Consider the following 27459-nt stretch of genomic DNA (forward strand, 5'->3'; position numbering starts at 1 on the left):
TTTTTTGTTTTGTTTTGAGTGTGTTTAGCATTTGTATTTATTTTCATTGAGGTGCTAAATTTCTACTCATTATCCTTCAACATACCACAAGGGTAAACTAAAGTAGATACATTGATTCTGATTGTGTACATAATTTTAAAATTTCATTCATGCCTTGTTTTGCAAGATGAAGTTGGAGTTTAGGACTACACTTTTTCCAAATTTAATAAAAATAATTATTATAAAATATTCGAAAATGCAGAAAAGAATAGTCACCTAAGTTTTTGTAAGGTTTGAATTGAAAAGCAGAGTTCATTTTCGTGACCTGATTTTGGGTAATTGGGGTATTATGTCGTCAGTAATGGTTGCTTTAAAACATTGGCCAGTACTACTGATTTTTATTAACATATCTGCTAATATTAAATCAATAAGCCTAGGAGGTGTTAGAATGTAGGAGAAAATCTTTTTAAGGTATAAGACTGACTGTCAAAGTTTGCTCCATTTTCTCTGACATAAACATTAAATGCCAAGTTCTATGTTATTGAATGGTTTTAGATTCTATAGCTTTTCATATGTGGTTGAGATGAAACGTCATTTCTGCTAAAAGCAAAATATCTAGTTGTTTTAGACATTATATTACAAGGAATGTTTATATTGCCAAGGAACCTCAGAAGTGGAGTTATTTGTAAGACTTGAAACTGAGATACAATTTATTTGAAAATAACTGCTGTGTTTCTGCTTGTTCAGCTGACATACCCATATATCTGCACCGTCCTATGATTAACCTTTTGTGCAGTCTGCTTGTGAATAAATTCTTCACAATTTTAAATTACATATGATAAGCATTTTGGCATGTACTAAAATATCCCCTTGATTTATTAAATGCTGTGGACTTTGGTTTTTGTTGTGTGTGTCCTTTTAACTCACCTAATTTAAACAAAAATGGAATTTCTCTGTCCTGGTGGTATTATGTAATCATTGGTATGTGAAAGGAAATTAGTTTTTCAGCCACTTACATAATTTGACTAAATTTATAGGCCTGTTCATGTGACATTACCAGTTTTCACGTTTCTGTTGTATCCACCTTGATGAATAACTTGGAGAAGACTTACGATTACTCATAGTCAATGTTCCTCATTTCTGAAAATGGATGCTTTCTTTGCTGATATGTCTAGGATAGGAGAGGTCATAGACCATATCCAAGTTGAGAGTGGCTTCTGGAGCTAATGGGTTTGAATCTTCACATTACTACATATCTGTTACATGAGTTGGCCAAACTACTTAACCTCTCTGTGGCACAGTTTTTTCCTTATAAAAGCATTAAATGAGTTTACACATGTAAAGTGCTTATAACGCTGTCTTAGCTCTGGCTGCTATAACAAGAATACCATAGACTGGTGGTTTAAACAATAGACATTTATTTCTCCCAGCCTGGAGGCTGGGAAGTCAGATCAGGGTGCTGGTGAGGGATCTCTTCCTAGCTTGCAGAGGGCTTCTTGCTGTATCCTCACATGGCAGAGATCTCATGTCTCTTATGAGGGCACTGTATATATAAATAAACCAAAGTGTTTTTCCTATACTCTTACTCAGCAACAGTCAACATAGATCAACACAGAAGACTTCAGGGACCAAATGTGCGGGGCTTTTTTCCCTATGTACCAGCAAGCAAGCAATTCTGCAGTGGACACCAGCTGGGTGCCCTCCAGTTCAATTTGGACACTGTCTACCTGGAGATAGCCTCAGATCCACAGGTTAAGGGCTCAGTCCATAAAACTGCCTGCCCCCCATACCCCCCATATTGATGCTAATGGCAAGCCCAGGTTTTTACCTGTGCTTCTGAACGACTGGCTATAACTCAAGGTTTCCATGACCCCCTCCTTGGGTTTGATTAATTTGCTAGAACAGCTCGCAGAACTCAGGGAAACATTTACTGGTTTATTATAAAGGTTATTACAAAGGATACAGATGAAAAGATGCATAGGGCAAGGTGTGGGGAAGGGGCACCGAGCTTCCATATCCTCCCTGGGTATGCTATCCTCCAGGAACCTCCAAGTGTTCGGCTATACGGAAGCTCTCTGAACACTGTCCTTTTGGGTTTTTATGGAATCTTCTTTACATAGACATGACTGAAGCATGGACAACCATGTAGAAATGTGATTGGGCCAAAAGGGTATGATCTAACACTAATAGACTGAGTGGGGACACCCAGCAAGTCTTCTTTGTTCAGATTTTTCTTGGCCTCCCTGTGCAGCCTTCCTTCCTCCTGGGTAGGGGGCAGGAACCCTCCCGAAATAGGGGTCTTAAGACCTATAATCAGACAAGGTAGGTTCAGAGGATTTCTTTACGGCAAGCACCAAAACAGAAAGGCAGAGGAAGCCTTGGGGAGCCAGGAACCATGGATGAAAACCAGTATATACAAGGGTACTTCAAAATGTTCATGGAAAGGTTCATGTTATCTTTTGTTTTTCCACAAACTTGTATTCCACCCTTGTATACATATAATATCACAGGCACCAATCCTATTTATGAGGGCTCCACTCTCATGACCTAAATTACCTCCCAAAGGTCCCATCTCCTAATAACATTACATTGGGAATCAGGGCTTCAACATACGAGATTGGGGGGACACAAATATTCAGCTCATAGCAAGTGCCAAACACAGTGACTGCTCAGTAAATCTTAGTCATTACTATTATCTTGAAGTTTCAGTCCTGTTGACAGACAATCTCCCTTTGTCAAACTACCCCAAATAATGAATTTTTATTCTTTGCATAGTTTCTGCTAAAAGAAAAAAAAGGACAGTAGCTATAATTAAAGAGTTAGTAAGTGTTGGAGCTGTCCTTTATCATTAAAGTTCCCTCGATAATGTCCACTTCAAAGCTGGCAGCTGAACCAAGTCTGATTCCAAGAGCCAAGGCTCTTGTTGCTGTGTTATTCTGTCTCCTTTCATCCTCTTAAATAAGAGGAAGAAATGTACTTGTCGGCTTGGATGTACTAGGATGCTTTCAGCCGCATGTAATAGAACAGCTTACCTAACAAGCTGGCTTGAACAATAAGGAAAATTTGTCTCACATAATTGGAAGGCCATAGGTTTAGTAGATTCTAGGGTTAGCCTCTAAGGTGTCCTTAAAGTCCTTGGTTCTTTCTCTCTCTCCTGTGCTGCCCTCAGTGTGTGGCCTTGCAGTTGTGCAGGCTCCCCTCATGGTCAAAGGTGGCTGCAGTGGTTACTGGCCTCACATTCAAACACCACAACATCCAAAGGGAAAAGGATCCATTTCTTCTTTGTCTCTTAGAACTGAGAATACCTCTCCTAGAACCACCTAGCAAACTTCTGTTCACATTTTTGTGGCCAAGATTGGGTCACATGTCCATTCTTCAACCATTGGCCAGGTCTAAGACTAATCGCTTAGAGTAAGATGGATGTTGGGAATCAATCACTCTAACTGGACTGATGGAAAGAGGTGAAACATATCACATCCACTGTAAACAGATATTAAATGCCAGCCATCACTGATTACCCCACTATAATCTTTTCTTTTTATTCAAACACACCTACTCAATATTAACAACTTATGATTGTTCTCTGTTAATTATTATTCACATATTTGCAAGTCTCCATATCTGTGGTTGACTTTTAACCTTTCTAGATGGGGCTACATACAGCCCCTAGGAATGGTTAAGGAAAGCTTTTAGGTGATAATCACGAAAATTCATTAACATTTATTTGAAAAGCATTAAGTACCCACTGAGTATCAGACACTGTTCTAGATGCTAGAGAAAATAAGACAAAACAAGACCTCAATGTGGGAATAATGGGCTCATAGTGTGGGTTGGGGTAGAGGGTCGTTGGAAATGTGAACATCTAATTACTACAGTATAAAAAGTGATACAGCAGAGTTGTATACTATATGCTAGGGGGAGTGCAGAGAAGAGAGAATGGGAGGGAGGGGGAAAGGGGAAAGTTATTACAAAAGACAGGACTTTTCCCCAGACAAGAGGATTCCACCTTCCATCAGGGAGAGTAGGTGGAGTTCTTTCCAGGCTGAGCAAGGTGCGAGTAATGAACAGAATGGGTGTTTTTTCAGCACAGTAGGAGCCCACGCAGCTAGACTGTGGGAATGTGTTAAGTGGGAAATAGCCAGTGCTGAGGCTGGAAAAGTAATTGGCGCCAGGTGTAGAGGTTTCTAGAAAGGTCAGAAAGATAAAAACCCTGTACCATTTCCTGTCCCCTAGTGAGCAAACTTTGCTGATAGAGGACAGCAAGTCTTAAAGGGATTTAAACAGACGTGACCTGTTGCTTTGCCCCCCACGGATTTGTCACCCCAGTTCCCCTGGGTGATGGAGCCACAAAGGATTACTCAAAGCCCATCTTTTCTCAGCAGTGAGAAGCCCCGAAGTGGTTAACTTCCCTGGAATCCTCAAGCGAGAGGCATCCCTTTCTTGGGAAATTAACCCCGAATTGGGGTTCTCTTCCTGCATTTATTTTCCAGACCAGGAAATGACAGGAAGAGAACATAGGTGGGGTTATAGTTTAACAGTATAGGCTGGTAACTTTCAGTGAAACAAGCCAGATGACATTCCAATAGACAATTAAATGATCCATTAACAAAAGCTTGACCTTAGCAAACATTCCTTCTCTCTCCAGAAATATTCCAGTATCTTTACACATTAATCAGTAACTAGTCTGTCCTTGAGCCAGCAACCTGCTGTGCCACAAATCTTTATCTTACACCTGAGGAAAATTTCCAGTCCTCTGCAAGGTCAATATAAACTGCAAGGCTTTGGAAAACCAGGCCCTGTGAAGTACATTTGCTTTAAAAATCCTCTGTAGCGACCCAACTTATTACAAGTTCCTCGCCTTTCACTGTCCAAACTGTCAACCGAAGGCACTTGTGACTCATCCTGCTAGTGGAGCTGAGCTCGCAGGAGAGGGAGGCAAGCGGTGTCAGCGCGGAGAGGCGCGCCCAGTGCTCCCGGGTCTCGCCCCGCGCAGAGCCCAGCGAAGCGCTGACGTGGGTGGGTGGTCACGGCGCCCGGGGAAACGCAAGGAACTTCCGAAGCCAGAGCGCAAAAGGACCGTCGGAATTGTCCTCGGTCCTGCAGTCGCAGGATTTCCACCTGACACTGTCGCCAGTGGGATTCAAGTCCTCGGATGAACGCGAGATACGCCTCTGTCACTGCCACTCCATAATGTTTCGAAAAAACCCTAAGCTAAAAAAAACCCTGAAACCAGGAAACAAAAAAATCCCAAAACGTCGCGAGAGCTACGACACTGAGGGGGCCAGATAGGGTCTGAAGAGGCGTGTGACTGCGCCGAGCCCCGCGGCCCTCCCCCTCGGACCCCGCGCCCTCGCCTGGGGACCAAGCCCGGCCCGGCCTCGCGCCTGCGCACTGTGAGCCTCGCGGAGGCGGCGGGGGCGGGGCGGCGTCCGGCTCCGCCCCGCGCGGCCTGGAAGCCGCGGGCAAAGTTCAGCCTCAGTCGCAGGCAGCGCTGGCCGGCAGCAGCAGGGGGTGCGTCGTGGGCAGGATGAGCGCAGGTTCGGACCCCGTGGTCATCGTCGCCGCAGCGCGGACCGCCATAGGTGAGTGGCCGGGGCCCTGAGCCGCCCGCCGCTTGGGCAGGCGCGCCGAGGACGGCAGCTGTGCGGAACGGGAGAGGGGCGTGCGGACAGGAGGAGGCCGGCCGGCCGGCCGGGACCCCGGAGGCCCGGAACTCGGCGCCTCGCGCCTCCCGCGGCTCGGCCCGCAGCCCCGCCCCCTCGTGTGGTTTCCCCGCCCCGCCCCTCGTACTCGGATTGGCTCCTGGGGTAGAGCCACTGCACCATCCCGGCTCTCCTATTGGCTGGCTTAGGGAGCCTTCCTCTCGCGAGGCCCCTGATTGGCCAGCTCTGGGTGGAGCCATCGGTGGGCCCAGCGGTCAGAGGGGCGAGCCGCTAGTTGGTCTGACCCCGGCGCTCGGCGGGGGTCGGGCTGGTCCAACAAGGGTGAGCGGTTGTTGCCTCCGTGTCTACGGTGCCCCGAAGTTTTCACAGCCCTTGGCCCGCTGTGCCGTTGGCGCCCTTTGTTTGGGAAGCGTGGGCCACGTCCATCCCCTCGGATTTCAGGAGATGGATGGGGCCAGGGGTCCGTGTAGGACAGGACAGAGGAGGGACACGCCCCAGAGAGGCTGCCCGTGAATACTCGGACTGGAGGTCGGTGCTGCACCCTGGGGGCATCCAAAGTGCAGATGACTCACACGACCTCTCCCCCCCCACCCCCCCCCCCCCCCGACGCCAAATGGCAAAGGACGAAGATATGGGAAAGCGACCCCACTGTGCATGCCCCAAACTTCCAGAAACTTAGGGACACATGACAGGAAGCAGGTGTAGCCTAACGAGAAACACCCCTGTCCCACAACATATAAACCCTCCCCATAAGAATCTGGGGCGCAGGCATTTCTCCCTCAGCTCCTGGCTGAGGTTCTCCCAAATTGATGCCCAACTCATAGACAAAAGCAAACCACCCAAAAAGTCAAATGTCAGCTTTTATTCAGGAACACCCGTGACGTGAGGGAGGTGTTGGGCGAACCCATCTCTCAAGTAAACCTGAAGGAGAGTGAGTGTCCAGGCTAAAGCCGTCTCCAAGACTCAGATTTACTGAATGATTTTTAAAGAGGGGTTGAGGAAATGGCACGTGGGAAATGAAAAGTGGGAGGGAGGGGCACGTGAGCAGCAAGGGCTTCATGCAACATGCAAGGTCTTAGGTGCGAGGTCTGGCCAAGGCCTCGTCTGGTTTCTGCTCGCGTCCTTGCTGATATCTCACGATCTGGGTAGTACGTGCAAGTCTGCAGCTTCAGACTGGCTGGAAAACAACTTTACGTTCATGTAAATAATGTCATCTCGCCCCATAACCAAGGTCCAAAATACCAAATAACCATGGGAAAAGAGAGAACTCAGAGAAATGGATGCCAGGAAAAAAACTTGTCTTTTTAGGATCTTTTAGAGCCCATGTAGTTTTCAGTCCCAATGTGGCTTTAGTTCTGCTCACTCCAGCACAGGGACGCGGGACGCCTGTGCACTATTTTCCGCTTGTACCTTCACTTTGTAATAATTCCCTATTATGTTCCATTTCTCTGTCCCCCACTTCCTTTCTTTTCACCAGACCCATGAAAGATCTTTTTTTTTTTTTTCCTACGGATATACCAAGAACCTGGAACTGCCACCCAGTAACACACAGGCTGCTCTGGGAGTCACCTGTCCGGGCCTTGGGCACCACGGGCTGTGACACACGCTCTGCCCTTTGCCCAGAGTAGCTGTTGAGGGAATGCATGAAGGGAGAGGGTGCTGCCTCCTCGCAGTGGTCTTTCCAGACAGCGCCCATCTCACCGGCCACAGGGGGCCCAGAGCCTGCAGCACGGGGGTGGGTTTCTGCACTGCCCTCAGCTCTCACATGTCCACTCTGTCCACCCTTCTGTTGCAGGCTCCTTCAGTGGTGCCTTATCTACTGTTCCTGTCCAGGACCTGGGCTCAACTGTCATCAAAGAAGTCCTGAAGAGGGCCACTGTGGCTCCAGAAGAGGTGTCCGAAGTCATATTTGGGCATGTTTTGGCAGCAGGTAACTCCTCAGAGACCCCGGGAGAGCTCAGGTTTATTAGAAACAGCTGTTAACACACAGACACATTTATGTTCCTGCTTCCATACATTGGCTCAGTTTCCTCTGTTAGAATTTCTCCCGTCGCCCCTCCTCCTCCCAGCCGTCACTAGCTTCTGTTCAGCTTCAGACTGAGCTTCTTCAGTATGCTTTTCCCCGAATGAACCTAGACCACTGACCTACACTGCCTTTTCATTCTTTAGAAGTAGAGCCAGCCTGGTGTATAGGAGAGTATGCATGGTCCTCCATATTCCCCTAAAATGTCACACATTCAAGAAAAATGTATTGAATTCCTGTTGTGTTTCTGGCACTGTGCTAAGTGTTGGGGGTGTGGCTCCAGCGACACAGGTGAAGTCTTTGCCCTCTTAGGGCTCACTTCTGAGCTGGGAAGATAGGTTGTACTTCATGCTCCTCACAAACAGGGGGCGCATCATTCGCTGGAGGAAGATAGGTGAGTCCTGAGAGCACTCCCATCTTACAGCTGATTCCCTCTGGGTTTACAGAACAGTGGTCACTGACCATTCCTAATTAGTTATCAATAGCTAGTTTGATGCTCTCTCGGTAGCATAAATTCTTATTATTTGTAGTGATAATTGGAAATGCTTACTCAAAACCAACTTCTGTCCTTACCCTGTCTGAGACCTGGCACATTTTTCTGTGTATTTACTTTGTAGTTTTTTAGTTCTTCCTAATTCTTCTTTCTCAACTCATCATAGTCCTTAAAGTCTTGTATGAACCATGCCACTTTCTCATGACTCTCCAGAGCTTTGAAATATATGTGTGAGGGCCAAGCCCGTGGCACACTCGGGAGAGTGTGGCGCTGGGAGCGCAGCGACGCTCCCGCTGCGGGTTCGGATCCTATGTAGGAATGGCCGGTGCACTCACTGGCTGAGTGCCGGTCACGAAAAAGACAAAAAAAAAAAAAAAAAAGAAATATATGTGTAACACCTCAGACTGACTACATTTTGGCCACTTCCTCCGTTCTGCCTTTTCAGGCCCTTGACTCAGACTTTTTCAGTTGTTACAGATGACCCAGTTGGCAATTTTGCAGGCACTTTCACCCTGACATTCTATCTTTTTTCTTGATTGCTGAGAGGCCTCTGTGTGCCTTCTTGTAGGATGTGGGCAGAATCCTGTTCGACAAGCCAGTGTGGGTGCAGGAATTCCCTACTCAGTTCCAGCGTGGAGCTGCCAGATGATCTGTGGGTCAGGTCTGAAAGCCGTGTGCCTTGCAGCCCAGTCAATAGGGATAGGAGACTCCAGCATTGTGGTTGCAGGAGGCATGGAAAGTATGAGCAAGGTAAGGCTCTCGCTGACCTCTCACTGATAAACTCACATCCGTACAATAGCAGAGTAAATTGATGCATATCAGAGCTGGAACCAAACAGTGAACAAAGAAACAAAAAATGGATTCAACCTCAATCCCTACCTGAATGTTAATTATTCTTCAAATCAGATGGGAAATCCAGGTTGAAGAAAAAGACTATCACCTAGTGTGATTGGAACAGAATATATTTTTTCTAAACTGTTTTTACTGAAGCATATTTTCTGAATTAAGCCCATGTTATTAGTTGGTTGATATTCTTGGTTTTCAATTTCTTTCTCATTGTGGGAAAAAGCCAAAAGCAGATGTTGCCACTTACCTTCCTGCACATGACAAGGAGCACCCCAGGGACCAGACTTTGTTGACCTTTTGGAGATACAGAACATGGAAAAGAGGACCATTGAGTGGCACCCTTCTCCAATAGGTTTGCCATTTGGGGTTTGTTTCATCAAGTCCATCCCTCAAATTGGCAGAATGGTGAAAGGGAAAAAGTATATCCCCTGCCTCCTACTGAGGCAGCTCAGGCTGACCTGGGAATCCTCTAGTCAGAGGCCAATTCAGCCCAGCTCCAGAGGAGACAGGCTGAAGGTTGCAAAAATGGTCAGATCAGTTTTGATGGGGACATACTAACATCTGTGCAGGACTTTGCCAGGTGCTTTTGTACATTAGATGATATCATTCCCAATTTACAGGTAAAGAAACTTTGGCCTAAAGCCAGCATTCAAGTACAGCTCTCCTGACTCCAAGTGTAATGCTCTTTCCATTCTATTATAGCTGCTGTTGAGTTGGTGGGAGTTAAGAGCACTCCCTACTCAGAGATCCTTCTACATTAGTTAATTAGACAACCTGATTATTCTTACTATAGGCTTCATGTCTTCCATCAAAATAAGTAACAAATTGTTAGCACTGCTTAAGCCCTTAGATGAGTTCTTCATTTAACAGATAATTAGTTGCCTCTTTGGAAAGAACAAGTGGGATTTTTAAAATGGGACACAGAGTGGATACGTTCGAGAGAGAAATGGAAATGGCTAGGTAGAAGAGGAATGGGTTCCCAAGAGTGGTCTGCTAATTCCAAGGGTCTTCAGGCTCTGGCCTGGGTGAGGCACTGGAACTGGGGAGAAGGGCTGCATAGGGGACTAGATAAAGACAGAGGAAATGCTAGATAGTTCTGAGTGGGACCCTAAGGAGAGGACTAATCACAACCACGCTGAAATGCATTTGTATGTCTTGTTTCCAGGCTCCACACTTAGTTCACCTGAGAGCAGGAGTAAAGATGGGTGAGGTGCAGCTGGCCGACAGTATACTCTGTGATGGTCTCACAGATGCATTTCACAACTATCATATGGGCATTACAGGTAAGGCAGATATGGCTGGAAACATATTAATTTTAAAAAGGCTGAAAAAGATCATATAATAATCTGCTTCTCAGGTGCTTTCCTCCTTTTAGGCAGAGACCGAGTCCTAATCATTTTTGTGTCCATGCTGAAAGTCATGGTTCCTTGTTGGTGAACTGAAGTGAAATGAGCAAATAACTCTCTATTCTGTGAGTCTTTGATTGTCCTTCAGAGCTCTGGATCAGTCCCCTCATTTAACCAGATGAAGAAACAGGGCCCACAGAGTGGTCGTGTGGCAGAGGAGCACTAGAGATAAGCCAGTTCTTCTGAGGCCTAACTCTGGTTTTGCACTACACAATCAGATCATTAGTCACCCATCTAGAAGGCTCCCATGGTCTAGGTTGATTGGTAAAGCCAAGTGATAAATCAAAAGAACTCATATCTTTACTGCATATGAATGTAAAACTTAGGAAACAAAACTGACATTTAAGGGCCGGCCCGTGGCTCACTCGGTAGAGTGCGGTGCTGATAGCGCCAAGGCCCCGGGTTCGGATCCCATATACGGATGGCCGGTTCGCTCACTGGCTGAGCGTGGTGCTGACAACACCAAGTCAAGGGTTAAGATCCCCTTACCGGTCATCTTTTGAAAAAAAAAAAAAAAACAAAAAAAAACTGACATTTAATTTTAAAGAAACAAACCCTGAGAAGTTAAGCACCTTGTTCAGATGCATGCAGCAATGGCTGTGCTGCTATGAGAAATGTAAATCAGATGAGAAAGAGGATGGGAAAGGGCAAGAGTCCAAGCAGATGTAATAGTGTGTGTGAGTGTGAGGAAGGAGGGAAGGGCTTAGAGATGTGGAAACAGTGCAAAGCCCCAGTCTCCATCACTGCTCCAGTGAGAGCTGTAGCAGAGAAGGCTGAGAGGCACATGGCAGGCCATGGAGGGCTCTGTGTGCTGTGCCAGGGTCGTCCTTGGTATGGTGTCTAGGCCAGAGTCTCTCAAGGTGAGTAACTCTCACCAATGGCCTCAGTATCACCAGAGGTACTTATTAAATATTCAGATCCTGAGCCCCCTTGAAGGTGTTCTGGGTTGAATTGTGTGCCCTGCTCTCTTCCAAAGTTCATGTCAAAGCCCTCGTCTTCAATACCTCAGAATGTGACTGTTTAATTACCTTTAAAGAGGTAATTAGGTTAAGATGAGGCCATTGGAGTGGGCCCAAATCCAATCTGATGTCTTCATAAGAAGAAGAAATTTGGATACACAGAGACACTAGGGATGTGCACACAGAGAAAAGAGCATGTGAGGACATAGCAAGAAGGCAGTCATCTGCAAGCCAAGGGGAGAAACCAAACTTCCTGATACCTCAATCTTAGATTTCCAGAAGTATGAGAAAATAAATTTCTCGTTTAAAAAAAAAAAAAGATGGCTCAGGCCACAATGGAGTAATTGGTAAAGACTAGACCTCCTACTATAAACAACTATAAAACTGGTCAAAATATATCAAGTAACATGTGACTAATAATCATGCAAGACTGAGATCCTTGAGAAAAGGGAAAGCCTGCTATTACTGGCTCTCTGCCTGGGGGCACTTTCCAAACTGGCATGGAGAGGTAGAACTGAAGCAAGGGACAGTGGTCTTAATGATCTGGAGAGGCAGGGAATTTGGGGTTGCTGAGATGCCTGGAGTTTGTGGTGCGGGATATGGGAGCTACAAAGAAAAGGAGCTCCAGAAATCTGCAAAAGGATCCTTTTTTTTTGAGGATAATGAAAGCCATTTCTCACTTTAGAAGAGAGTTACAAGTATGGAAAGGGGGGAGAAGGTAGCTTCTGTTAGATTGCATTTGAAGATATCAGTATGACTCAAGGTGTCACCATGACGGTATCTGTATGTAAAATTATAAATTGTTTTTATATATGAAAGTTCCTACTGATAGGCCTAGAAACAATGACATACTAGTAACAATGGGCAGTCCTAATACCTAGATCTGTTTCTAAATACTTCCTCCAGTAAAAGGAAATAGGGTTCCTTGGAGAAATTGCTCATTTCAGGACTAGGACAAAGGTGCTAAAAAAAATTAAGGATGTGCTCAGAGCCTATGGGGACATGTCAGTAGGACACAGGAGTCAGCCTACAGGGTTCCCACTGCCCAAATTTTGAACAATTTGAGCATTAAAATAAATAATAATATAAATAATGATAGTAATGGCTTGTAACATATTAAAGACCATGAATCCACACTGAGGTAAATAACTGAATAAATGAGGAGAGAAGGAAAAGCTTTTTTACAGCAAAATGCCATTTAATACATATAGAAGGAATCTTGGAGTTAGAAAATCGTGAATGACGGGCCAGCCCATGGCTCGCTTGGGAGAGTGTGGTGTCGATAACACCAAGGCCATGGGTTCGGATCCCTATATAGGTATGGCCGGTTAGCTTACTTGGGAGAGTGTGGTGCTGACAACACCAAGTCAAAGGTTAAGATCCCCTTACAGGTCATCTTTTTTTAAAAAAAAAAATCATGAATGAATGCTAAAACTAGTGGGTGAAATTTGATGAGGATATTTTCATAATCCCCAAATAACTTCCCCTAAATTATTGATTAATTATATATGGAAAAATAGTAACTTTACAATATGGAAATCTGGTGGATATCACCAGGTTACAACCAGATGACTAAAGCTAACATCCCTGGGATAAACTGATTATCACCTGTGTCCTAGTAAGATTCACTAAGATCATGCCATCATTCAGTGACACACCTGCCCTTCAGCATAATCTCAGTCTACTCTTGAGGAAACATAAAACTAATCCAAATTAAGGATATTTGACAAAAGAACTGGCACATGCTCTTCAAAAATATCTAGCTTAAGAAACACTATTTTTGAAGAACTGTTTCAGATAAAAGTAAACTAAAGAGATTGATAGTTTAATGCAGTGTGCGCTCCTTCATTGGATTCTGGACTGAACAAATAAAATAGCTGTAAGGACATTATTAGGACAGCAGGTGAAATATGAATATTGAACAAAGATTAGGTAATAGCATTGTATCGATTTCAGATTTCCTGATTTTTATGTCTGTGATAATGCAAAAAAATGGCCTTGTTTTGGGGAAGTGTCCACTGAAATTAAAATTTAAGGGTATTAGGACATTGTATCTACAGCCTTCTCTCAAATGGTTCAGAAAGAGAATGTTAAAGGAAATGGGGCAAAAAATATAAATGCTGAATCTGTTTTAAAGGAAATTTTGGAACATTTACAATTATATAGAAAGGAAAGGAGAGAAGGGAGAGAGAAAGAAAATGGCTTCCTGAGAGTCACTATGACATTGCCAAGTCCACTGCCTGTGGCAGGGAGGCCACCCCTCACTGAGCACTGCCCCTCAGCCCCCCTGTGAGCCTTCTAGAGTGTGCAGTCAGCACTTAAGTGTGTACAACTTGAGCTACCAAGAGCCAGTTAGTGAAAAATGTTGTTTTTTTGCTTTTTTTTTCTTTCCCAGCTGAAAATGTAGCCAAAAAATGGCAAGTAAGTAGAGAAGATCAGGACAAGCTTGCAGTTCTGTCCCAGAACAGGACAGAGAGTGCACAGAAAGCCGGCCATTTTGACAAAGAGATTGTACCTGTTTTTGTGTCTTCTAGAAAAGGTGGGTATATAATCATAATGGTTTAGTTCAGTGCATACACTGGCCAGACATACATACACACACAGACACAGACAGATGGACAGACACACACACGCACACCCCAATTAGCTCAGTTGGTTAGATTGTGGTGCTGATAACACCAGGGTCCAGGGTTCAATCACTGTACTGGCCAGCTGCCCCCCACCTCCATATATACAGATATATATAGATATAGATGATAGATAGATAGATAGATAGATAGATGATAGATAGATATAAATGTTTATAAGTTGTATCTTAGTTATGTTTTTCAGATTGCAAAGATACATCCTGGATATATCTGAATGTGGGGGACGGGGGTGTTACGTTCATGGGACAGGGCAACATGGTCAACTCAGCATTCAGACACTCTTGGTCCCACAGTGCCTGCAGCTGCTGTGTGTATACAGCAGGTTTCATGAGAAACTGGTACATTGGCTCATGGTTGTTAGGAGGCGACAGCTGACCTGTTCCCTGCACAGGTTAAACCTTCTCAGAAGCGAACATCCGTTATCTCCTGTTGTTTCTGTGCACATCTTAGATCCACATTTCTAGAGAGTGGATTTTACATCCACATTTCTGGAGGGTATGTTAGCAGTTGTCTAATATAGAGTGCTCTAGTCAAATTCTCTTATTGATAACTAACATCTCTTATGTCCAGTCCATATGAAACTGGCTTTGAGACTCCCTGACCCACTCTGTTGTAACCAGCGAAGTGCTATGACCCAAAACAGAGCATCATTTTGCACAAATGACTCCCTGTAACTACTCTCCTCAGGAAGAGCTATGGATTTGGAAAACATCCAAAATGTCTCATGAGGACAGTTCTCATAAATTGTTTCAACATACATTAATTCTTGTTGATGTGTCCTTTCCTCCTGTTGGAATGAAAGTGTGTGTATGTTAATAAACCTTTCTGCCAAATATGAAACCTCATGTTACATGTCTGAGAAATTCACCACTTCCAGCACACTCACCTCTATCTCTGTACTAATCTTGGGTAATTGGTTTTCCTTTTTTCAGGTCTTACTGAAGTTAAAACAGATGAGTTTCCTCACCACGGGAGCAACATAGAAGTCATGTCCAAGCTAAAGCCTGCCTTTCTTAAGGATGGAATGGGAACAGTCACCGCAGCTAATGCTTCAGGTGAGACTTTTTGAAGGGCATTTGGAGGAATACCATCCACTGCAGGGTATACCAAGTGAATACTTTTCATTTAACTATTTATATACAAAATTATTAAAACTCAGTCTGTTAAAGGAAAAATAGTTTCTCTATATTTGATCATTGACTTAACCTTTACTGAAAGAATTGATTTGTTTTTTGACATCCCAATTAGAGATACAAATGAAAAAGTAAATTCAGGAACTCCACGGTTGAGCAATACCTCCTTGTGAGGCCTGGGCTTATTGTGTCCATTTCCTTTCATAAATATCCTCTCCCCCACTGCTGTTATCTTTCCATTTTCTCTGGTTGGAATGTTCTATGGTCAATTTTATTATATTGCCAAACTTACCATTTCTTTTTTTTTTTTTTTTTTTTTTTAAAGATGACCGGTAAGGGGATTTTAACCCTTGACTTGGTGTGGTCAGCACCACACTCACCCAGTGAGCGAACCGGCCATCCGTATGTGGGATCCGAACCCGGGGCCTTGGTGTTATCAGCACCGCACTCTCCCGAGTGAGCCACGGGCCGGCCCCCCAAACTTACCATTTCTAACTACACTATAAAGTCTGTTAAATTATGGCAGACAACTTTGTCAACATGTAAAATAATTTAGCTCATGTCTTCAAGGTGGAAAAGAAAGTAGTCACAGACATGTAACCGAGGCTAATGAGCCTTACAGGAATCAAGTCACTCGTATTTTCCAGGAATGAATGATGGTGCTGCAGCTGTGGTTCTTATGAAGAAGTCAGAAGCTGATAATCGTGGGCTCACACCTCTAGCACAGATAGTTTCGTGGTCACAAGCAGGTGTGGAACCTTCCATTATGGGAATAGGACCAATTCCAGCAATAAAGCAAGCTGTGAGTCTGTTAGATCTTATCCTTTGCTTTATTGATGAGGGTGCTTCAAAGTTCATGGAAAGGGCTGACCCGTTAGCTCAGTTGATTAAAGCAGTGTTACAGAACACCAAGGTCCAGGCTTCGGATCCTTGTACTCACCAGTCACCAAAAAAAAAAAAAAAAAAATCAATCCGTGGAAAAATAGAATTAAAAGGTAATACACATCTTTCCATGAACTTTTTGAGGACCCCACATATAACCTCTGGGACCAGGCCAGTAATGTGCAGTTTCCTTCCAAGTCCTCTCCTCTCTAAACCTTTGCTCAGATCTCTTTTCTTGTGCTTGTTTTCATATCAGCTTTCATTTGCTTTTTATGCAACGTTGTCTTCCTGTTAGCCTTAAGTAAGCTTATTTAGTTGGACCTCTAGTCTTTCCCTACCACAAAGAATTGCCAAGAACATTTGGATCACATGCTTTTTAGGGAAACCAATTCTGTTACATCACCTTACCTACATGTAACAGATGCTATTAGTTCAAAATTTAAGACAGTTTAGAATTTCTAAGGGATGTTTTAGAGCACATCCTTGACCTGGATGGAATTGGGTTTCACAAAGGCAAAACATGTGAGGTATCACTGGACAGATCTAGGAACCCAAAGTGGAAGTTTTTAAGAGATCCTTTGGTATTATGCAGCATATTTTTATATGTACACAATGAAAAATGGCTTAAGTAACTTTAGCCTTTTCTTAGATCTTTATCCTATTAATCTTTCCTTTAGGTTGCAAAAGCAGGTTGGTCACTGAAGGATGTTGATATATTTGAAATCAATGAAGCCTTTGCAGCCCTCTCTATTGCAATAACTAAAGAACTTGGATTAAACCCAGACAAGGTAAACATAAGCCTGAGAGCTCACCAATGCAATTTCACAATGCAATTTTAAGATTATAAATAGTATGTAATTAGATGTATTTCCCGCGTATTGGCCATTTGGTAATGGGTGAATACTAGTTCCTAGTGGGACTCAGTTCACTTGTTTTGTTGCTTCCCAAGGCAAAAAAATCTTGACTACATTAGTTTACTTCAGGTAAGAATTGAGCATTTTAGATTTCTAAAATCATTTTTTGAACTAAAGGAACAAGTCAGGAATAGATGTCACAATATGAATTTATTCCTCAGCAGGAAAGCTGAATTTGAAAAGAATAGTTTGCCTGGTAAAATATTAAGAGGAAAGACAAGTTTAGGATTTTAAACTTATGTCCATAGAAGAATGATCTATGATAAACTTTTCTCCTTCTCAGGTCAACATTCAAGGTGGGGCTATAGCCTTGGGCCACCCTCTTGGAGCATCTGGCTGTCGAATTCTTGTGACCCTGTTACACACACTAGAGAGAACAGGTGGTACTCGTGGTGTTGCAGCGCTGTGCATTGGGGGTGGGATGGGAATAGCAATGTGTGTGCAGAGAGGATGAACTGCTAAACAATCCTGCTTAATGGAAATTCGAACCTCATTTCTTTTTAAACTAACAAAGTACTAAGTTTATAATATATGAAATTAGAGGACCAAAGTGAGGATGGAAATCATCTGCTTCACAAGAATCCAAGTCAATAGCTTGCTGTACTTTAATGTGTAATATTCAAGGTCCAAGACAATTGTACTTAACATTGTTATAAATAAAAGAGAAATCAGTCATCAAGGGCTCCAGAGTGAACAGCATCTTCATAACCTCCATGTTTGTCATCTTTACTTTCTGGGTGTAATTTAATAAGATCATCAATTCGAAGAATGGTAATTGCAGCTTCTGTTGCAAATTTCAAACTCTTAACTTTAACTATGGTTGGCTCAAACACTCCTGCTTGCTTGTTGTCTCGAGGCTTACCATTGATAAGATCAAGACCAATCCTGCAATTAAAAAACAAAGTATTAAAAGGCCTCTTACACAATGATCAGGTTCCATTCAAATGTTAATTTTGAGAAATGTTGGGAAACTGAGTCCCTTTATGCAGCACTTAAGAGCTGTAGAAAGGCCTAGAAGGTAGTAAAGAAACTGTTTCCAATCATTTAAGATACATGGATACTTCAAAAAGCTTTTGGAAAAATAGAATTAAAAGAATACAAATCTTTCCTTGATGTTTTTGCTTGAGAATATGGATCACTCTTAAATCACCTCACCTATGCCTCTATGGGAATTTCCTGTAGCTAAAGTGTCTACCAGAGAAGCAGGGAGAGGCTAAGGCACACCAGTGCTGATCTAAAAGTCCTCGTCTTTTGAGTTAGTTATGAGTGACTGAACAACAAACACTTGTAACATTTTTTACTTTAAGTATCTGACAAGTCTGTTATCTGTATCTGCTGACTCTATAGTCAACTGCACCCTCTCCCTTTTTGGTGCCTGGCCAGTAGGGGATCTGAACCCTTGACCTTGGTGTTTACTATCCTTTTCAATGCTATTTTCAAAAAGCCCAGGAAGAGCTTAAAAGATAATTTGTTATGAATTTAAAATAAAACCAAACTATCAAATATGATATACAGAGGATGATGAAAAAGACAGGGTAATTGTATGCTTACCATTTTAGATTTTTACGTTCTGGGTTAACTTGAGCCTCATTATGAAAAGCTCTTAACTTTGCAACCAGATCTGTGGAGTCCTGTGCAGCATTAACTGCCAGTGTATTAGGAATAACAAGAAGAGATCTTGCAAACTCCGCAATAGCAAGCTGTTCCCGAGACCCCTAAGACGACAAACAATTAGTCTTTTCACTACAGGAAAAATTATTAAAGCACACAGCAGTACCTAAGGTTTTAGGCAAAGTGTATTAACAAAATACCAAAGATCATCTCCCTTGCCCTTCTTGAAAGTAAATAATTCTTACCATGCTGGTGGCATAGTTTTCAAGGTATATGGAAAGGGCCGCTTCTACAGCACCCCCACCTGGAACCACAGATTTTGACTCCAAAACTCTCTTCACCACACAAAGAGCATCATGTAAAGATCGCTCCATCTCGTCACACATGAAATCATTTGCCCCACGTAAGATAACTGATGCAGATGTACGAGCTTTAGTGCTATTAAAAACAAAAGCAAGATTCTTAAAACAGTATATTTATAAAAGTGCCATTGATCAATCCTGCTTACCCAGGACATTTAGACATATGGTACCAAAAGCAATGTCTAGTCCATGCAAAAGAGATGAAATGGTTATGCCATCTCAATTACAATGGCCCAATATTATTTTATCCCATGCGTATAACTGCTCATATCATTGAGAGACTAGAGCAGCAAATAAATGGGAAGGAAACCTATTTTTACTTAACAAAAAAAAATCCATATAGCTTTATAATTTAGAAATTAGCTCTTACTTTTTGATTAAGATCAGTTCGTCATCACAGATTCTCTCTTGTACCACCTCTTCTGCTTGTCCCAACATTGCAGCTTCAAAAGTTTCTTCGCCTTCCAAATTGGCAAGGGTTGACAAAATAGTTGCTATTAAGACAATTAAAAGGATCTGTAAATACTGTAACATCCTTAGATTTAGAAACATTTATGATAAAAGTGATACAAGTTTAAGGTTTACAGTTAGTCATCAGACAAGCAACTGTCCCTTTATCCTAAGATGGAACCATGTCAATTTTGAGGTGAACAAATTCCATAAATTTCCAAACTCAGTAAGTTAAAGAACTTTTCCAGTTATGTGAAAAATAGCTCCATAAATATATTTGTAGCACAAAGTATTAAGGGAGTAAAAATGTTTTTGAAGCTGCATAGTGTCGATATTCCAACGTAAAAAGACCTTTGACGTGGTTGCATAGAATAACAGTATTTTATCTGAGAGCTGGCAGAAGATATACCTCCAGAAGCTTTAGCAATGCGTTTAAGGTCTCTCTTTAAAACTCTTCTAACAGCCATGGCACCAGCCTCCACAAAATACTTCAGACACATATCATCGATGCCACCAGTGGTTAGAATAACGTTGGCACCAGTAGCCAGGATCTTCTGAATTCTCTCCTTGGTGATATCTGATTCTCTACAGAGAAAGCAATAAACACAGAAGTTATCTTCTGTATTTTTTTTCCTAATAATGCAGCTATCACGTAAAGTATTTTTCACAAAATAATTACAGATTAAATTATATTTACTGCTCTTTCCCACTTATGACCAGAATTTCAATTGGTCCGATTTATGGAAAAGTTCAAGGAATTAAAAATTATCAGTTACCTCTCCAAAACCCTAATTTGAGTTCCTAATCAAGAACTATGGTCAGAGAGAAAATGGGCCCTGCCTTTGAGGATCTAGCAGGGAGAAGGATTACCTATCACACTCCAGGGCAAGTGTCACTAAAGTGGTATGCAGAAATTATAAGCAAAGGAGAGGCATAAATCCAGCCTAGAAGATGAGACAAGGAAGCCAAAAGAAGGGTAGGAGTTGAAATTGTAGAAGTAGGTGACAGTAAATGAAGAACCTTGTAGGCCATGTTAGAGCCTAGATGGCAAAGCTTAATATTTTTAACCAAGACTAGTTATAGTATTGTTAAATTGTTTTCAAGAGACCCCCTGATGTCAATGTGGAAACTGCACTGGAAGAATGAAGCCTGAAGGCAAGGAGACAGTAGCTAGAAATACAGGAATATACCCAATGAGCACAGACAGCCGAAGCAGAAAGTCAAAGTTTATGGCTTAGGTAACTAAGAGGTATAGCCACTGACTCCTGGAGTAAAATAAAGGCCAACAGGTTGGGGGCAGGATGGGAAATCAGAGTTCAAGTTTGAATCCTCTGTGTTATTCAGGTGAAGCTACTAGGAGGCAGCCAGATATAATACGGAAATCATAAGCAAACAATGGGAAAGAGATACAGATTTGAAGAGTCCATGTATAATTGAAGCCATGTGAATAGACAATATCATTCAAACATTTTTAAAGTAAAATGAGTTAAAGATCAACCTCAAAAGAAAATCCTGTCTACTGAACAAGTACTGTGTGCCAGACACTACACCAAGAACTGGGGCTATAAATCCAGGAAATCATTGTCTTCTAGTTTGGGTGCTTCTGCAATAATCTGGACAAGAGAAAGTAGGTGAATTTAATTTGGAGGTAGAAATCAAGGGGCTTTGGAGATAGATTAGAGGGGAAAAGGGTTATCAGGTTTTAAAAAAAAGGGGGGGGGGAGTTAAGGGGCTGGGCTGCTGGTTAGCTCAAGTTGGAGAGTATGTTGCTGGTAACAATCAATGTCCAACACACCCCGCCCCCCGCAGGAAACGAAATGAAAAAGAGGAGTTAAGGATATTTCCTAGTTTTCTGCATGAGTAGAAGGGTCCCCATCACTAAAATGGCCAAGAGAGTATTTGGGGGATCATCAGAAGTTTAGTTTTAGTCAGTGACTTTGAGATGCTTAAAGGAAGGTGGGGGGAAAGCAGTATTGAATTAGGCAGATGTATGTGTTTGGAGCTCAGAGAAAGATTTGAGAACCTCTAACATAGAGATAATATCTGAAGTCAATGGGAACTAATGAGCTATCCAGGGACAGTAAATGTCACAGCATGGTGGCCCAGGCAAAGGAATACGAACAGGGCAGTATCACAGAGACTCTGCGCCCACAAAAGTATTTCTAAGAAGGTCCAAGAGGAAGGCTGAAAAGTGTCTACTGAATTTCACACTAGGGACCTCGACAAGCAGCCCTTCATTAGACAACAGGACTAAAAAGGGGATGGTAAATAAAGCCTCAGAAAAGTTTTGTGTAAATCACTAACACCTGGCTATAAAGAGAAGTGGAAGGAGAGGGAGTAATTGGAGCAGGATGTGCAAGCAAGAGGTTTTCATTTAAGGACAGGAGAGCTACAAGTGGAATCTAGAAAAGAAGGCAGAGTAGAACTAGTTGAAGATACAGTTGAGAAATAAGCATCAATGAAGCAATGCTCTAAGGCAGAAAGTATCAGACTGTGGAACACTTATTGCAGAGGGACTGGCCTTTGAGGGAAGAAAGGATACTTTGTTTTATCAGGAAGGAAAGAGGAAAAAAATACAAATGCAGACAGATTTAAAAGATGACAGCAAAGATATCTCTTAGATTTGGTTCAGCTGTTTTTTCAAACTAATAACTGTTAAAATAATTGAATGATACAGTTTACCTGGAAGTAAGCAGTCACAATCCGTAGCAGCAAACTGTCTTCACACCTAGTTGTTCTAGCATGCCAATCAATAAATACCACCACCTGTATCCCATAGTACCTGGCATATAGTAGGCACACAGTCAATACTATACTGCTGCTGAGTTCAATACTGCTTCATGGAGGAAATAGGTTCCTGGCTTCCATATTTTTAATGAAAATGGACTCATAAAACCAAAATTCCACAAAACGTCAAGCTAGATCACCCCAAATCCCTCTTAAAACACAACCATCACACTTTCTAATTTTTACGGAAGTTTCTGTAAAATAGTTTGATTTAGTTAATATGTTAATTTTCAAAGTCCTCTAAGATACTCACACCTAAAACTACAGTTTCATGAATACTATATCCTGCTACCTAATAAGTAGTTCTGATAACTTCCTCTGTTATCTGTCAGATACAGCAATCATTCTTTGTAGTTTTCTATCACGTGGTCCAACACAAGGGTAATTTACAAACACCTCCCTTTTAAAGGCCAAAAATAATCTCTCAACATACCTCTGTCTAATTTGGTCCAGTTTTTCAGGGTCTGTAATAACTACCTGTACACCAAGCTTCATTTTTGTTTTCTGCAGGCTGAAGTCAAGACAAGCAATTTTTGCATTAACTATTCTCTTGGGCATGCCTGTAATGGAACATATTAAGTTCTTTTACGGTAACTGTAACAATGCCACGTTTCATAAAATATACCTATCTTTAAAAGCATAATAAAGAATAGCATAAACTCATTAAATTGTTATATGTAAACACAAATTTAAGGTAGTATCTTATTCTGTGACCAAATCCAGAATCTTACCCTGGGATCCCACTACACAGTTGAGTGCATAGCCACTGATCAGCATACTCTCCGTTTGACTTCTCCCGTGAGCTTTCAGAATATTAACAGAATTGACTGGATAGTGAGGCTGGCCTCTTATATCTGTGTATTTAATGGAAAGTACAGCATCCACTACCATATTAGCAAAGAAATCACCATTTCTAAGCCGACAGTTAAGGATTACAACAGACTTGGAATGGACAAATGGTATCCATAAAAATCAAGGATAATTCAAAGGGATTTCCTTTTAGCAATTTTATTCTTCAACAAAACAAGAATTGTTTATGCCATCAAGATGCTATGGTATTTACTTATCAGTGTGTGATTTATATCACTATTATACATGCTTTATATTACTTTCACCCTAGAAAAGCAGAAAAGGCAACAATTTCAATACTGCATCACTCATCTCTAATGCAGTATCAATTTGCTTAAGTTTGATATTCCATAAAAACAAACATAAGATCTTATTTTTAAAGAAATCTAAACTTTATTAGAGCATCACAAGGATACATTCCAATGATTTTGGAAGACATAGACGTCTTAGCAGCATTAATCAGACAATCTCTTCCAAGTTCATCTGTGTTAATAATTAGGTTTTCACTGATATAACGCACTGCTTCCCTGTTTAAAGTGGGGGGAAGAAAAACACTTGTAAATTTACTACTCACTTTTTGGTTTTATCACATTTAACACATAGTGTCAAAATGTCATAGGTAATTCATTTTCTGTTCAGCCATTTCATATAGGAGGAGGACACAAAACAAACCCTCCCTCTTCAGATCATGGCAATTTTAATCTATCCCATAAGCATAGCCACTAAAATCTATTATTAGAAGAAAATATGGTAGTCAAATGGGAAAAAAATATATACCAGCCTTAGTTCTTACTTCAAATATTACTACTAAAATGCTAAAACACAACTTTTTCAAATTAAAATTTAGTGATTAATCAAAACAGACCATTTACAACTATTACATCAAGTAACATAAAATTTTCTGAATGCAATCTTACTTGCAAGCAAGTCGATAGCCACTAATAACTGATGTGGGATGAATTTTCTGCTTGACTAGTTCATCCGCATTTTTTAGAAGTTCTGCTGCAATAATAACCTGTTGAGAAAACATTCATTGCTGTAAGCATGCCTGACATTCAGTATGTGCAAAGCATACATAAGAACAACATGAAAATGGTCAGATATCATTAACCAGAATGGTGATGATGGTGAAACAATAACTGGTTATTAGAAATCTGAAAAAAAGAGAACTCTACAAAGTACTCCGTATTCAAGTGGCCAAAACCAGAAAGGAACCAGAACAATGTTCTAGATAAAAATTTGTTCATAAGTACAATAGTAAAAGATGACAAATTCATCACTTTCAGAGACTAAGTGCTCAACAGAAACAAGTTAAGAACTTGACTATTAAAATGACCTGTACTATTTTATTTTAGGTTATTATTTGGCTTATTTAAAAACTTGTTCTTGTCGGGCAGACCCGTGGCGCACTTGGGAGAGTGCGGCGCTGGGAGCGCAGCACTGCTCCCGCCGCGGGTTCGGATCCTATATAGGGATGGCCGGTGTGCTCACTGGCTGAGTGCAGTACGGCCGGTCACAAAAAGACAAAAAACAAAACAAAAAGAACTTGTTCTGGTTAAAAAAAAAAAAACAAACCCAGCAACCCCACACTAAAAAACATTTTTTAATTAAAAAAAAAAAAAAAAGACTTATAATTCTATCCTCTTCTTTTGGGAAAATTATAATAGTTGTTAAGTCAAATTATCATAAAAAAGATGCATAGACAAAAAACATTTCCATATTTTATCAGTGCTACATGCTAACCAACTGAAAAAAATTCTTTTTTATTTTTGGCGGCTGGCCGGTATAGGGATGGAATCCTGGACTTTGGTGTTACCAGCACCACGTTCTAACCAAATGAACTAACTGGCCAGCCCCATATTCATATTTCAAAAGAGGGAGATTCAGTCCTTTGACAGTAAAGTTTAATCTAGAAATACATTTTCCCTACAAACCATATCTTGTTTTACAAGAGTATGTTTCTCCCCAAACTATACCACTGTACTGGATGACCTACGAAGAATTTATATTATTAATCATGTTTACCGACTCCAGATTATATCATATCATGCTAAATTACACTCCCGTTTTGAATTCTTGAGATTGCCTGTCAACATTTAAAATATAAAAATATCTAGTTAGGAAAAAAAAGTTGGTAACATCTTTTCTAGACAATTATAAAAGTGAAGATTTTAGAAATTTCCAAAACTCATGTGGTGACAAGGGAGGAGGAAACAAACTTCAGAAACCAAGAAAAAACTTGTGTAATGTATGAATACTGTCATAGCTGAGGGAGAAAAAAAGCCCTCAAAACATGGCGTATATTAAATTATGTCAAGTTTCTTTCCTACTTAAATTGTACAAACTAGCTATAACAATTTTTAAATTGTTTCTAAATCGCTACATGAGAAAAAGCTTAATTTTCCCCCCTTATACGTGTTAACTTATTTCTGACTCAAAGCAAACGATTCACTTATGGCTTCAACTCTTAGTCCCACCCCTCACCTCCCCCCCTTTTTCTTTATAAGAAAAATGACCATTCTTTTGCCACTCTACCAGGTGACTACCTACCACAGATGTAGTTCCATCCCCAACTTCTTTGTCTTGCAGATCAGCCAGTTCACAAAGAACTTTAGCTGCAGGATGTTCTACCTCCAGTAACTTCAGGATGGTTGCACCATCATTAGTTATGGTTACATCCTAAGAAATTTGCAGGAAAAAAATGACAACATAAGTCACATACAGAAACAGGACACCCCTTAAATTAACACAGCCCCATCGTGATACATTCACTGTTAATACACCTTTCAATACCAGTATTCTGATAAAAACAAAGAATTCACCCAGCAAGACAGTTAAGATCTTTTATCTTCAAGGCAACCAACACAATAGTTAGGTGTACTTACACCAATATCATCCACCAACATTTTATCCAAGCCAACTGGACCAAGAGAACTTTTTACGATATTGGCAATAGAAGCTGCGGCCATAACTGTACATAGTCAATGGAAAAAAAAAAGGAAATTAGAAAAACCCACCACTCTAAAGGACAATCATTTCAGCCTAAAGAAGTAATGACATCCAACAGCCTCTGAATTTTCCAATTCTACGAATCTGTTCAATAGTTACAATTTAATGGTCTGACACTTCATACCCGCCCCCCCAAAGTATATATTGACCTTTTCCTACAAATCCCGGCAGATTTTTGAATCCCATTAAATTGATAATCTATCTGTGAGGCTGAAAAGCAGTAGTTCACCCGGAGAGTGCAGACTTCAAATTCGTTCACTAAAAAAAGGAATCTAAATAAACGGTAAGCTAGACAGGCACCCACGACTTCAAAACGTAAATGCTCTCAAAAGCGGCTGAACGACGACAATGAATGCTTTACTGACTTGTATTAACGTTTACTAGAATAAATATATCTTAAGTACCGCTTACACTGACATCCAATTGACATATCGTTAACTAATTTTACTGCACGAAGCTGTCAATGATAGTTTGGCATAAGAATTGGATCTGGACATCGGGCACCCAACACATCTACTTCAGACAACTGAAGGGGTACAATGGGAAAGTCACCTAAATTCCGTGGCCATTTGCTCATCTGCTAAATGGGAGCCGAACCTAGTCTTTTCTGGTTAGAGTCCCAAACCGAAGCCCAACCGTTAAGATGGACGCTCCACCCGGTTACAACAAAACGGGATGCGACGCATGGCAGCAAGTGTCAGCGCGTGGGGGTCGCTTTCCCAGCCCTCGGCCCGGGACACCCCCCGGCGCAGTTCTCGAAACGTGCTGCGCGCTCAGAATCCCTCCCCTGCGGGGAGAGGGCGCTGCGGCACCGCGCCGCCCCACCGCGTGTGGCGAGAACGGCTGGCGGTCGGATGCGGCCGCGGGACCCCCCGTGGCCCCTTCTGTGGAGGAAAAGGGGAGGTGGAAAGAAGGCGGCCCGGGCAGACGGGGCGGGCTGAGGACTCCGCCCGCACCGCCGGCGCGCCCGAGCCAGGCCTCACCCGCCCTTACCGTTCTGGGAGCGGATCGACTCCCCAGTGCTGCGGTCCCCGAACACGGACAAAGGCCCCTCCATCTTGGCTGCAGGGTACGCGTCGATTCTGACTCACACCGGGGGCAATTTCGGTCCCTCGGCCGGGCGGCGGCCCAAACAGCGGTAGCGGCGGCGTGAAACGGACCGAGCGACGCCGCTGAGGCTGCTGGGTAACGGCGCCCCGCCCGCCTCCCTCCCTCCTCTGGCCGGACCCGAGGCATGGCGGGAAAGAAGAGGCGGGTAAGAGCACAGAAGCGTGAATGCCCCGGAAGCGAAGAGATCGGAAGAGAGCCGGCTCAGCATTTTCTTCCAATCAGAGAGTGGATGAGAAGGGCGCGAAAGCGGAGAACGGAAGTCAGGGTCTTGGGCCGCGGAAGGAAGTCCCTTGCTGAAAGTTCCTTGCTTCCTAGGCAAGACTGCGCATGCGCGT

The 27459-nt window shown here is 42.3% G+C and overlaps 2 protein-coding genes and 2 non-coding genes across 4 annotated transcripts; 1 reads left to right on the forward strand and 3 right to left on the reverse strand.

Annotated features, from left to right (window-relative positions):
• Nucleotides 1–5407: 5407 nt before the first annotated feature.
• On the forward strand, nucleotides 5408–17627 carry ACAT2 (acetyl-CoA acetyltransferase 2). The gene is made up of 9 exons (XM_063096556.1): nucleotides 5408–5561; nucleotides 7438–7572; nucleotides 8727–8908; nucleotides 10170–10287; nucleotides 13765–13908; nucleotides 14950–15072; nucleotides 15798–15952; nucleotides 16710–16820; nucleotides 17230–17627. The coding sequence occupies exons 1-9, from the start codon at nucleotides 5507–5509 to the stop codon at nucleotides 17398–17400; spliced, it is 1194 nt and encodes a 397-aa protein (XP_062952626.1). The 5' UTR covers nucleotides 5408–5506; the 3' UTR covers nucleotides 17401–17627.
• On the reverse strand, nucleotides 17528–27243 carry TCP1 (t-complex 1). The gene is made up of 12 exons (XM_063096555.1): nucleotides 27008–27243; nucleotides 25891–25976; nucleotides 25556–25684; nucleotides 23923–24020; nucleotides 23422–23532; nucleotides 22888–23069; nucleotides 22590–22716; nucleotides 19779–19954; nucleotides 19290–19413; nucleotides 18803–18995; nucleotides 18498–18661; nucleotides 17528–17831 (listed from the first exon to the last, which is right to left on the reverse strand). The coding sequence occupies exons 1-12, from the start codon at nucleotides 27069–27071 to the stop codon at nucleotides 17615–17617; spliced, it is 1671 nt and encodes a 556-aa protein (XP_062952625.1). The 5' UTR covers nucleotides 27072–27243; the 3' UTR covers nucleotides 17528–17614.
• Nucleotides 19096–19224, reverse strand: LOC134379374 (small nucleolar RNA SNORA20). Its single transcript, XR_010023773.1, has one exon. It is a non-coding gene; the product is annotated as a small nucleolar RNA SNORA20 (small nucleolar RNA).
• On the reverse strand, nucleotides 23631–23771 carry LOC134379384 (small nucleolar RNA SNORA29). The gene has a single exon (XR_010023783.1). It is a non-coding gene; the product is annotated as a small nucleolar RNA SNORA29 (small nucleolar RNA).
• Nucleotides 27244–27459: the final 216 nt, after the last annotated feature.

The sequence above is a fragment of the Cynocephalus volans genome, chromosome 5 (genome assembly GCF_027409185.1).
Source record: "Cynocephalus volans isolate mCynVol1 chromosome 5, mCynVol1.pri, whole genome shotgun sequence".
In the NCBI taxonomy this organism is placed as follows: domain Eukaryota; kingdom Metazoa; phylum Chordata; class Mammalia; order Dermoptera; family Cynocephalidae; genus Cynocephalus; species Cynocephalus volans.